The sequence below is a fragment of the Salpingoeca rosetta genome, assembly GCF_000188695.1.
Source record: "Salpingoeca rosetta unplaced genomic scaffold supercont1.24, whole genome shotgun sequence".
NCBI classification, from domain to species: Eukaryota; class Choanoflagellata; order Craspedida; family Salpingoecidae; genus Salpingoeca; species Salpingoeca rosetta.
In genome coordinates, this window is record NW_004754910.1 from 867926 (window position 1) to 880178 (window position 12253).

At 57.3% G+C, this 12253-nt stretch overlaps 4 protein-coding genes across 4 annotated transcripts in view; 3 read left to right on the forward strand and 1 right to left on the reverse strand.

The window, feature by feature from the left end:
• Nucleotides 1-6697, forward strand: part of PTSG_12770 (uncharacterized protein) — a gene marked incomplete at its 5' end in the record, with an annotated part of 7086 nt that extends 389 nt beyond the window's left edge. Inside the window, 9 exons of the mRNA XM_004990422.1 lie at nucleotides 1-106; nucleotides 326-1792; nucleotides 1991-2152; nucleotides 2462-3833; nucleotides 3997-5336; nucleotides 5546-5604; nucleotides 5736-5793; nucleotides 6064-6120; nucleotides 6308-6697. The exon at nucleotides 1-106 is cut by the window's left edge and continues 77 nt beyond it. Coding sequence (XP_004990479.1) covers nucleotides 1-106; nucleotides 326-1792; nucleotides 1991-2152; nucleotides 2462-3833; nucleotides 3997-5336; nucleotides 5546-5604; nucleotides 5736-5793; nucleotides 6064-6120; nucleotides 6308-6406 — 4720 coding nt within the window. The 3' untranslated portion in view covers nucleotides 6407-6697. The remainder of the gene's footprint in view (nucleotides 107-325; nucleotides 1793-1990; nucleotides 2153-2461; nucleotides 3834-3996; nucleotides 5337-5545; nucleotides 5605-5735; nucleotides 5794-6063; nucleotides 6121-6307) is intronic.
• PTSG_12771 (TATA-box-binding protein) lies at nucleotides 6636-8868 on the forward strand. The gene is made up of 7 exons (XM_004990423.1): nucleotides 6636-6851; nucleotides 7025-7112; nucleotides 7357-7502; nucleotides 7728-7791; nucleotides 8004-8224; nucleotides 8383-8457; nucleotides 8617-8868. The coding sequence occupies exons 1-7, from the start codon at nucleotides 6724-6726 to the stop codon at nucleotides 8708-8710; spliced, it is 816 nt and encodes a 271-aa protein (XP_004990480.1). The 5' UTR covers nucleotides 6636-6723; the 3' UTR covers nucleotides 8711-8868.
• A 205-nt stretch (nucleotides 8869-9073) lies between these two features.
• On the forward strand, nucleotides 9074-10580 carry PTSG_08690 (uncharacterized protein). The gene has a single exon (XM_004990424.1). The coding sequence runs from the start codon at nucleotides 9118-9120 to the stop codon at nucleotides 10174-10176; it is 1059 nt and encodes a 352-aa protein (XP_004990481.1). The 5' UTR covers nucleotides 9074-9117; the 3' UTR covers nucleotides 10177-10580.
• Nucleotides 10581-10819: 239 nt separating this feature from the next.
• The window catches only part of PTSG_08691 (uncharacterized protein), a gene marked incomplete at its 3' end in the record, with an annotated part of 6571 nt that continues 5137 nt past the window's right edge, over nucleotides 10820-12253 (reverse strand). The window contains exons 16-19 of the mRNA XM_004990425.1: nucleotides 11809-12120; nucleotides 11558-11651; nucleotides 11209-11328; nucleotides 10820-11039 (exon numbers count right to left, since the gene is read on the reverse strand). Of these exons, the coding sequence (XP_004990482.1) occupies nucleotides 10820-11039; nucleotides 11209-11328; nucleotides 11558-11651; nucleotides 11809-12120 (746 nt within the window). The remainder of the gene's footprint in view (nucleotides 11040-11208; nucleotides 11329-11557; nucleotides 11652-11808; nucleotides 12121-12253) is intronic.

The window sequence follows — 12253 nt, forward strand, 5'->3', positions numbered from 1 at the left end:
GCTGGCGCCCGGACCCGTCTTCCTCCTCCTGTCCTTTGACGACGACGAGGAGAAGCCAAAGATTGCCGCTTACTCCCTCGTCAACACGACGTACCGCGCAGGGCAGGTCCGGCCCATCTTGTGTGCATGGTTGTTTGTGCACGGCCGTGTAGATGTTCACGCGTGTGTTGCGTGTATGGAAACCGTACGCGCGCTGCCTGTGTATGTGTATGTGTGTGTGTGTGTCTGCTTCGACACCCTGAGGTCACACAATTCACTCTCCCACTTCCCCTCATACCTCCGCCCTCCCCCCCCCCTCCTCCTCATCCTCCAAATCACGCTTCAGGCTGTGCCGGAGTTTCGGGCGCTGCAGACGCCCATGAACCAGTGCATCCCATTCCCGAGCAGCAAGCACGCGCCGGCAAAGCCATCGACACCTGCAACACAGGCACAACCATCTACACCTGCAACACAGACAGCCAAAAGTTCCACCACCAGCACAACCAGCAGCACCGCCGCCCCTGCCACGACGGCAGCATCCACGTCATCTCCGTTTGGCAAGAGCACGGGTGCAACGTCGTTGTTTGGCGGCGACCAGAGCAAAGGCGGCGCGTCCCCATTCAGCTTTGGCGGTGGCGGTGCTGATAAGAAGGGCAGTGCATCGCCTTTTGGGGCGGCGGCAGCCAAGCCATCGACTACCGCGGCGGCACCAACGACGACGACGACGACGACGACGCCAACCAAGGCAACAGGTGCACTGGGCAGTGGCACGTCGCTGTTTGGCGGTGGTGACAAGAAGGACGCAAAGCCAGCGGCCGCCACCAGCCTCTTTGGCGGCGACAAGACAAAGACGCCAGCTGCTGCAACCGGTGGGTTCGCGTCTGGCTCGCCGTTTGGCGGCAAGAAGGATGTGGCAACGGCAGCGGGCACGAAACCATTCTCCGCCCCAACATCAACACCAACAGCAACAACAACAACACTTGCAACACCATCGTCATCATCGTCCACGGCGAGCCCTTTCAGTGGCGGCAGCAAGCTGTCGTTTGGCAAACCATCCGCCCCGCAGTCAGCCGCAACAACAGGCGCGCCAGGTGGGTCCGTGTTTGGTGGCGACAAGGGTAAGGGCTCGCCGTTTTCGTTCGGCAGCAAGGAGGGTGCAGCCACCCCTGCCAAGGACACGAGCAAACCCCCCGCCACATCTTCACCAGCAGCAACGACAGCAGCAACGCCAACGCCCACGGGCGGCACAGCTGCCACCGGCATCAGCGAGAAGCCAAGCACCACGGCCCAAGGTGCTGGCAGCAAGGCGACTGACAGCGCAGCAGCGAAGACGTCGGCATTTGGTGCCGCCACAGGTGCACCCTCCACCCCCAAGCAGACGCCTTCCACGCCGCAGCAACCACCATCGTCCACCCCACAGCAGCCGAAACAGAAGCAGCAGCAGCAGCAGCAGCAGAAGCCACCATCCGGCTCACCCCCTGCTCCGTCAACCGATGCGCTTGTGGCGGCTGCGCTCAAGGAGATTGCGGATATGACGGCCGTGTTGGAGCAGTCGCGTGCAGACCCGGCGGACAGCATCCGCACTCGGCCGAGCGTCGCCGCTGCTGCCAACACGCGCGCTGTTGATGATCTCTACGAGCAGCTGTCTCGACGTGTGCACGACACGAAGCGCGCCAGGGCTGACGCGGGGCGGAGCTGTGCAGCCGCCAAACGCATTGCGGATGTGTGCCAGACGACGCAGTACAACAACAGGAGCTACGTGCGCCGCACACGCAACCGCCCCCTCACTTTTGCACAGGCCCGCGAGATGAAGGTGGGATGCACGTGGTTCCCAGTCAGTCGTGTTTGTGTGTCTGTGTCTGTGGGCGTCTGTGTGTGTGTGTGTGTGTGTGTGTGTGTGCGTCTGTCTTTCTGTCTTTCTGTGTACGCATGTTTCTACTTGCTTGTACGCGTGCGTGCATCATCAGGATGACCACCTCACCAATCTCCTTCACCCTCCATTTCGTCTCAGGAACTGGAACGCCTGGAGCGTGACGTGCGTCTCTCCATTGACACGGCCCGCGCTGCCCTCGCCCCAGCAACACAGCAGCAGCAGCAGCAGCAGCGCCCAGCGCACTTTCTCGAGTCTGCTGCCGTAGTCATGCGCAACATCGACGCGTCGTACAGGGACCTGGTGCGGGCAGTTCTGTGTGCGTGTGTGTCTGTGTGTGTGTGTGTGTGTGTGTGTGTCTGTCTGTCTGTCTGTGTCTGTCTGTCTGTGTCCATCTGTCTGTGTTACCTTGTGCGTATGTCTCAGCACTGTACAGCACTGTTCAGCATTGTTCAGCATTGTTCAGCACTGTTTATCACCTGTTCATCGCTCCACTGGGTTGTCCTACTTATTGTCATCCCTTTGCACGAGCCTTTGACACCGCAGCCCCTCCTCACGCGCGCTCACCCAACCACCGCCACCGCCACGACTGCCTGTTTGCGTTGGGTGCAGTACCTCAAGTACAACAAGCTGTTCACCACGATGGGCCCCGATGGTCCACCGCCCCCTCCCAGCGGCGGCGCTGTTGCCGCCCGCTCCCCTCGCAAGCGCGACCACCCCCGCCGCGGCGGCTACCGCGCTGGTGCTGGCCTCAACACCTCCAGGGACAGGGATGCCCTCATCAGCGTGCTGCGCGGCATGAAGGATCTCAACGTGTCTGTTGCCGCAGCGGCAGACGACTCCCTCATCCAGTTTGATGACGAGTCCGTGCTTGCAGGCATTTCGGCCATTGGCTCACGCCCAACGACAGCGGAGGACGGGACCCGCCGTCCAGCAGAGCACATTATGGTGTCCACCCCTCGTGCTTCTGCAGGTGCATCCACGGGTGCAAAGACGCCAACGGCGGCGGCAACAACTGCATCAAGTGGCGGTGGTGCTGTGAGGCCCTCGCAAGCACAGGCAACAGCAGCAAAGTCCATGACGGCAGCTGCTACAACAACAACAGCAGCAGCCACGCCAACAAGCACCGGGTTTGGATTTGGTGCCAAGAGCGAACAGCAGAAACCACCAACAGCAGCTGCAGCAACGGCCACCTCCGCCACTGCCGCCACTGGCTCCAAGACGGCAGCGGCAGCCGCAATGCCGCAAGGAAGCAAGTTCTCGTTTGCAGCCAAGACAACAGCCAAGCCATCAGGCACTCTTTCGTCCGCTGGTGCGTTTGGGGCACTGAAGGATGGCACTGCAAGCACGACCAAGAGTGGTGCCACCACGCCGTTCTCGTTTGCAAGCAAGTCCACGCCTCCAACCACTGCTGGTACAGCCACAACAGCAGCAGCAGGAAAGCATCAGCCGAGTGGTGATGGCGGTGCACAAAGCAAAACTTCGTTTGGCATGGGCAGCAAGGGCTTTGGCACAACAGCCAAGCCAGCCACACCACAGCAGCAGAACAAGGGTGATGGGGAGAAGAAGTCGGGGTTTGGGTTTGGTGCGACCACAAGTAGTGGCGGCGGCGGTGGCGGCGGTGTGACAACGAAGGGGCCCCTCACGTTTAGTGGGGAGAGCTTTGGCAAGAAGGCGGATGAGAAGAAGAAAGACAGGGAAGAGAAGCAGACGAGCAAGTTTGGTGGCGAAGAGGAGAAACGTCAGGAAGGTCAGGGTACTGCCGCCAAGAATGAGGAGGAGGAGGATGAGGCACAGCCGCCCGCCACCAGCACGGGAACTGCTGAGAAGACGGCAGCACCTGAGGAGAAGGCGAAGGAGTCGACACCTGCAACAGCAACACCAGCGGCCGCAGCCAAGCCATCTTCGTCGCTCTTTGGCGGCTCTTCTTCTTCGTCTTCTTCTTCGAAATCGCTCAGCTTGTCTGGCCTCAGCTTTGGTTCAGGTGTGTGTAGATGTGAGAGAGTGTGTGTAGTGTGTGTGTATATGTGTGCGTGTTTGGTCTGCACCTTGCGTTGCGCGCTGTGTACCCGTTCTTTCAGCTTGCTTCTTGTATTATGTGTCTCACTCGTACACACACACACGCGCGCGCGCATTTCTTGCATCAGGCGCCAAGGATGGCGAGAAGGGGAACGCGGGGACGCCGTCGCTGTTTGGAAGCAAGCCTGCAGGCACGAGCAAGGAGGAAGATGCCAAGAACAAGGAGGAAGAGCAGAAAGAAAAGGACGTGGACAGCAAGTCTGCCACGCCCTCGCTGTTTGGACAGCAGAAGAAGACTGGTGCAGGCTCGCCCTTTGCACCAAAGCCTGCGGCAACGAAGGAGGAGGACAAGAGCAGCACTGCCGCTGCTGGTCAGCAGCAAGACAAGCAGCAGGCGGCGCCGTCGCTCTTTGGCCAGAAGCCAACGGGTTCCCTGTTTGGCCAGAAGCCGTCCACCACCACCACCAGCCCACAGCAACAGCAACAGCAACAGCAGCAACAAGGACAAGGGCAAGCGCAGAAGGCACCAGGGTCACTGTTTGGCCAAAAGCCAGGCGGCGGTGGTGCTGGTGGCTCGCTGTTTGGGCAGAAGCCCAGTGGTGCTGGTGGCTCGCTGTTTGGGCAAAAGGCAACCACACCCAGCGGCAAGGATGCGACTGGTGCAACCCAGCAGCAACAGCAAACGGGTGGAGCAGGGTCACTGTTTGGCCAGCAGAAGCCAACGGGGAGTCTGTTTGGGCAGGGAGGCGGTCAGAAGCAAGGCGGTGGCTCCCTCTTTGGTGGACAGCAGAAGCAGACCAGTGGTGGATCTCTGTTTGGGCAGAAGCCTGCAGGAAGCCCACAGCAGCAACAGCAGCAACAGCAACAAGGACAAGGACAGAAGGCACCTGGGTCGCTCTTTGGCGGAGGCCAGCAGAAGCAGGGTGGTGGTGGCGGCTCTCTCTTTGGGCAGAAAGCCCAGAGCAGCCCCCAACAACAGCAGCAGCAGCAGCAAGGGGGTGGTGGCGGCTCTCTCTTTGGGCAGCAGAAGCCCACTGGCAGTCTGTTTGGTAAGCAACCGGCTGGTACGCCACCACAGCAGCAACAGCAGCAACAGCAAGGACAGGGGCAGAAGGCGCCAGGATCGCTGTTTGGTGGAGGGCAGCAGCAGCAGGGTGGGGGCGGAGGTGGTTTGTTTGGACAGAAGGCAGCAGGGTCTCTGTTCGGTGGTGGGCAACAACTGCAGCAGCAGCAAAGTGGCGGCTCGCTGTTTGGGCAGAAGCCTGCAGGAAGTCCGCAGCAGCAGCAGCAGCAGACAACACCTGGATCTCTGTTTGGAGGTCAACAGCAGCAACAGAAGCAACCGGGGTCGTTGTTTGCACAGAGTGGCAGTGGTGGTGGTGGTGGTGGTGGTTCTCTCTTTAAGAGCGGTGGTGGCGGCGGTAACACGTCTCTCTTCGGCGGCCAGCCCCAATCCCAAGGCAACCAGGTGTGTGTGTGGGGGGGATGGGGTGCGTGTGTGTGTGTGTTTGTTTGTTTGTTTGTTTGTTTGTTTGTTTGTTTGTTTGTTTGTTTGTTTGTTTGTTTGTTTGTTTGTTTGTTTGTTTGTTTGTTTGTTGTGTGGGTGTGGGTGTGGGTGTTTTGGTATCGGCTGCATTGATAGCATGTCGTGCTCACACCTGCTGGTGTGTTTGATAGTGGGGTGCCCAGTTTGGACAGGCCGCAAAACCACCAGCTATGGCCCAACCAAAACAAGGGTGCGTGTTGCCCGCTGTTGTTCTTGTTGTTGCTGTTGCTGTTCCTGCTGCTGTTTGATGCCTGTCCTTGTTGCTCACTTCTCCACTCATATCATCCCTTGCCCTGCATTTGTGTGGGTAAATATGTTCAGATTTGCAACACCGCCGGCATCTGGTGGATTCTCGTCGTTCTCCGCCCAGAGCGCATCGGTATTGGGGCACACACACACACACACACACACACACACACACACACACACACACACACACACACACACACACACACACACACACACACACACACACGCTTCAAGCAAGTTTTACACTCCCATACCCACAACACACCCACACACCCCAACTCACTCCCTCGCCCACGCACACATGCACACCTGCTTTGCACGGTGTGCTCGTTCACCTTTCCTTTGTCTCATCGCGCTCCCGACTATCACTGTCACTGTGCGTGTTGTGTTTGCTGCGCAGTTCCAGAGCCCCGGCAGCGGCGGTGCACAGCAAGGCTTTGGCGGCTTCTCCAACACGGTATGCATGTGGTGTGCTGATGCTGATGCTGTCGTGTGTCTCGTGTGTGTGTGTGTGTGTGTGTGTGTGTGTGTGTGTGTGTGTCTCGTATGTGTGTGTGTGTGTGCGTGTGTGTGTGTGTGCACTCCAACACCATTGCTACGCATTTGCTCAATGAATTTTTTCCTCGTGTGTCCGTGAATTGCAGGCTGGTGGTGGTGGCGGGTTTGGCGGGCAGCAGGCGATGCAAGGCTCGCCGTCTTCCTTCCAGTCCAAATCAAGCCTGTTTGGTGCCGCCCGCAAGTAGACCAAGCCTGAACCCACCATATGCTCCTATGTGTGTGTGTTGTGATTGTGTCTGTGTGTGGGGATGTATGTGTCTGTGTGGGTGTGGGTGTGTGTGACATGCAGAATACACAGTGGGAGATGATCATCGCCAACACAGCAGGCGGTGTTTCCTCATCACGACAGCATGAAAATTTTGCCCTCTGCCGCTGCTCGTATGTATACCCAAAGCGCGCGCATACACACGACAAGACACATTACACAGCGAAGGAAGCAAACGCAGAAGCAGGCAACAACGCACCACATCACGTCACCACCACCACGCCACTGAACGTCAGTATGGATACGACGGAGGATATCTCGCACGCAAGCGCAGCCACGAGCACCCACGCGGCAGCATCAAGCAGTGGCTTAAGTGCAGCTCAGCAGGCAGCCACCCTCGCTCAACTGGGGCTGCCTGAGATAGTGTAAGTGGGATGGGCACACAAGAATGCATGTGCATGGTGCAAGTGCACGGGTGTGAGTGAGGATGTAAGTGAGAGCTGCGGGAGTTGAGTGTGCCCCACCACCGGCACAACAGCAGTTCACCCCTGCCACCTCCCCACGCATGCACGCACGTCCACGGCCCTTGCATCAACAGGAACGTCGTTGCAACCGTCAACTTGGGCTTGACCTTAGATCTCAAGTACATTGCCATGCACGCCAGAAACGCACAGTACACACCAAACGTACGGAACAGTGCGCGAGCGTGTGTGTGTATGTCTGCATTCTGCTCTTGGCACTTTGATTCACGTATCTTGTTCCTGCCGCCTTCGTTGAGGCACACACACACACACACACACACACACACACACACACACACACACACACACACACACACACACACACACACACACACACACACACACACACACACACACGCACACACACACACACACAAACCACACACACAAACCACACACACACACACAGCGGTTCTCTGCCATGGTCATGAGAATTCGGGATGAGGAGAAGCAGAACACATCACACATTGCCTCGCGCAGAAGAACAGGGCGGCCTATGAAAGCGACCGCGCTTGTCTTCGCCACGGGCAAGCTCATCTGCACCGGCACCAAGGGGTGGGTGTGTGCATGTGTGTGAGAGAGTGTCAGTGAGTGCACGTGTGAGTATGTGTGTGTGTGTGTGTGTATAAGTGCGTGTGTGTACACGTGAGTGTGAGTGAGCGTGTGAGTGTGTGGGTGTGTGAGTGTGTGTTCATTTGCTTGGGCTGTTTCCACTATTTGGTGTTGACGTTCATTCCTCGTGGTGAACTGTCAAACCTGCTTACTTCTGCACATGAGCAGTCCAGAGGAAGCGCGGGCAGCAGCAAAGAAGTTTGCCAAGATCATCAGGAAGATCCTCCATCTGGTTGGTGTCTTCGTTGAAACCTGCATGTGTGTTTGTGTGTGTGTGTGTGTGTGCCTCTGTGTGTGTGTCTGTGTGTGTGTGTGTCTGTGTATGTGTGTGTGTGTGCGCGCGCTTGAAGTTCAAGTCTCAACGGCTGTGGCCTGTGACCTCACCGCTTGACGCACACCGTCACGCCCTCTCACCTGTTGCATAAACACATCTGCACTCACCAGGAGAGAGCAGAGAAGGCGGCCGCACGGGAAGCAGCCACGGCGATGCTCACGGAACACGGTGGGCAACGAGATCACGACGACGAAGAGGAGGAGGGCGAGCAAGAGGAAGCAGCCCGCGTGAGGTTTGATGGCTTCAAGGTTCAGAACATGGTGGCCAAGTGCGACTGTCGGTTTCCCATTCGCCTCGAAGCCCTCCAGGCACACTACCCCGTCTTCTCCACGTGAGTTTTGCTGTTTTGTGTGTGGTGGTAGCGGGGGTGGGTTGTGTGAATGGGTGTGGGTAGGTGTGAATGTACAATGCAATCGCCTTTGCGTCGTGAGCGTGTGAGGTGTGGTCTTTTGTGTTTCTCAAACCACATCAACTGGATATCATGCACAGCTATGAGCCTGAGCTGTTTCCGGGACTCGTGTTTCGCATGGCCGAGCCACGCTGCGTCGTCCTCTGCTTTGTCAGGTATGCAAGTGCGTGCGCGCGCGTGTGCGTGTGTGTGCGTGCGTGTGCGTGTTTGTGTTGAAACAACTGCGTCATGCGCGAATGGACCGCTGCATTCATGCTGCATCCAACGTCCCTCACGTGTATGTTCTTGTGTTGTGTTGTCTGCTGTGATTGCAGTGGCAAGCTTGTGATTACAGGGGCCAAGTCACGAGAACAGATCCAGGAAGCCTTTGACAACATATGTGACATGCTCAAGCCGTTCCGCAAGTAGGCAGCAACGCAGACATGGAGTGTGCGCATGAACAAAGCCAAGCGGGTGCTCAAAGCCCTCATCATGTCAAACAAGGCAGACTTCTCTCTTCCCTTCTTCCTTCCTCCCTTGCTTGCTTGCTGCACATACCTGTCCTTTGTAAACGAAGCCAAACCGAAGGAAGCAAGTGACTAAGTGACCAAGCGGCCGAGCAAAGCTGCAACCAAGCACACACACACACAGACACACACACACACACACACACAGACACACACACACACACACATACACACACACACACAAGTGCACATAGCATCTGGGCTGTACTCTGTGGCTTGTGTTGTGGTGTTGTGTTTGTGCATCGAATCATCTGGCCAGTGGTGGTGATGACTCATCATCGAGATTGACAAAAGGATGCGTGGACGAAGATGAACGCGCACGCTCCATTTACAACAACACAACCACAACACCACACAACCACCACCACACGTCAACCACAGGTCACCATGTCGCAGCAGCCGTCGGAAGAGATGTGCGCCAAGGCGCCCGGGACGTTCTTTGAGTGCAGCTATGGCCGCTCGCACTACCGCTTGCTCGGAAAGCCGCAAGGAAAGCCGCTTGTCGTGTGCCTGCATGGCATCAGCGCGGAGGGTGCCGCGTACCTGAAGCTGGCGGAGGAGCTGGTCCCGCTCGGCTACCAGTGCCTCCTGCCTGACCTGTACGGCCGTGGGTTCACGGACGCACCGGCGAAGCACGTGTACAACGACGTGCACCTGTTTACGTCGCAGGTGGCGGAGCTGCTGCTCGCCGTGGCGGAAGAGACGGACTACCAGAGCGCGAAGGGCATCTACCTCATCGGCAGCTCCATGGGCGGCGCCATCGCCGCCAAGTTTGCGCACATGCACCCTCGCCTGGTGAAGAAGCTCGTGCTCGTGTGCCCGGCGGGCCTGCCCAACGACATGCCGTTCCTGGCGTCCCTGGTCAAGGTGCCCGGGCTCGGGGAGGCGCTGCTGTCCATGGCGTCGAAGAAGACCATCGCCGATGGCGCTGCGCGGTCGTACGCGGACCCGACGCGCGAGGGCGCAAAGGAGCATCTGGAGAACACGCTCAAGCGCGGCGCAGAGCTGGCGAAGCACCACCCGGCACACGGCAAGGCGCTCATCAACACCGTGCGCAACTTCAAGTTTGGCGGGCTGACGGCGTCCTTTGAGGAGCTTGGCCGTCGCCAGGAGCTGCCCATCCTGCTCGTCTGGGGCAACAAGGACATTGTCGTGCCGTTCCACAACCACGAGACCATCCTGAAGCTGATCCCGCACGCCCAGTTTATTGAGCTGGACAACGGCGGGCACGTGGACATGTTTGCAGTGCCGCATCTGCGGCAGATGTTCCACGAGGGTGTGGTTGCCCACTTTGCTGGCGAGCCCATCCCGCACACCAAAGGCGACGCCGAAGCCGAGACCGAGACGGCGGAGCCCAGCGAGGAGTAGGGCTGGCCGTGGTCGTGTGTGTGTGTGCGTATGTGTGCGTATGTGTGTGTAACGTTGAGTGTGGCTGTTTGTGTTGAATGTGGCTGTTTGCGTTTGCTGTTGTAGGCGTGTGCGTGTTGAGTATTGTGCTGCTTGTTGTCTGTTTGTTTGTGTTGAGTGTTTGCTTGTTTGTTGTGCTGGGTGTGAAGATACGTGTGGACTTGTTGTGTAGGTGTTTAGGCGTATGTGTGCGTTGTCGCACTCTCTCTCTCTCTCTCTCTGTGCGGCAATGCGGTGTGTTACATCACATGTTACATGGAGCCCTCGCAAATAAAGGACAGAACACCCCCATGCACGACCAGTGTTCAGCGTGCAAGTGAAGCGAGGCAATGTATTCGACACACACGCGGCATGCGGACCAGCACATGCACATGAACGTAAGGATGTGAATAGGGGGGGGGGTAAGAACATGATACCACACGGAAGAACAGCGATGGTCTTGCACCAGCAAGATGTGTCTTGAAATGATATAACCGTGTACGAACCAACACCACACTCCATCATTGACCATGTGTGTCCTCCTCTTCACCATCATCATCACCATCACTGCTATCATCGACCATGCGTTTCCTCCTCTTCACCATCATCATCACCATCACTGCCATCATCGACCATGCGTTTCCTCCTCTTCACCATCATCATCACCATCACTGCCATCATCGACGTCATCAGGTGCGGGGAGGGAGAACGCATTCCCGCCCCATGCAAACTCCGAAGCGAAGCCGATGCTCTCTGCTTCGTTGAGTACAGCGTGCGCCCACATCTCAGGCACAAACACCACGTCCCCGCTCTCCTGAATGCACTCCAATACAGCACCACGCGCCCTGTGTGTATGTTGTGTTGTGTGTGTATGAGTGTGAACAGGGTTGAGATTGCTAGGTGTGACACAACGCTTCAACGACACGAACAGGAGCAAAACAAGTTGAGTCGACAAGCAAGCACGAGAATACACACACACACACACACACACACACGAACAAAAAAAACTCGCACCTGAGTGCGGGCAGTTGTTCGTCGATAAAGTCGTGCGGGTGCTGTTTGGAGTAGATGGCCAGCGGTGGCGGCAGGAGAAACCACCGCTTCCGCCCATACACGAGCGCATTCCACGAACCGCTGTGGTGGTGTGTGAAGTGTGATGTGTGTTGTGTGTTGTGTGTTGTGTGACGTGGAGAAGAGAGGCGGTTGGAGGAGGAGCTGGGCGGTGGACAGCATGCGGTCTGTTCCCAAGCAACGAAACCGAAGCCGCAAAGGCCGCCATCACACGAACCATCTTCAAAGCACAAACAGCACACGTCGTTATCGCCACCACCACCACCACCACCACCACCACCATCGAGCTGACCTGTGCACGTGCATGGGTGCGCCGCTGCCGGCCGGTCCGAGATAAAACTGTTTCGTGCGCGTCTCAATCTCCGACACATGTGGGCCGATGCACTCTGTGGTTCACGCGAAGGGTCATGGCGGGGAGGCCGCGAGGGTTGGCGAGTATTGCGTGAAGTTTGGCGAACACATGTGCAAAGAAAGAAAGAAAGAAAGAAAGAAAGAAAGAAAGAAAGAAACAAACAAACAAACAAACAAACAAACGCAGCTCACCTGGGATTTGAAAGTCACGAAACGCCAGTCTGTGAATGCCATCACTGCCACTGGCACTGGCAGTAGCGTCCTCGTCATTATCGTCACCATTCCCACCATCATCTTCGCCATCTTCGCCACCAGTCTTCGTTGACGGTGATTGCGTTGGCAGCGACGCGAAAATGTACGCAGGCAGCTCGATGTCTTCAATGTTCTTGATGGAAGCGGCATAGTGGTCCTCCATGTACTCCAAGAAGGACAGCACGCTCGTTTCGTTTGCCTCCATTCCAAACGCACTTGCATATGGAATGATCGTCCGCTGAAACACCGTGTCTGTTTGGGGGGGGGGGGTAACGTGTGTGTGATGTGTGTGTGTGTGTGTGTGTGTGTGTGTGTGTGTGTGTGTGTGTGTGTGTGTGTGTGTGTGTGTGTGTGTGTGTGTGTGTGTGTGTGTGTGTGTATAAAA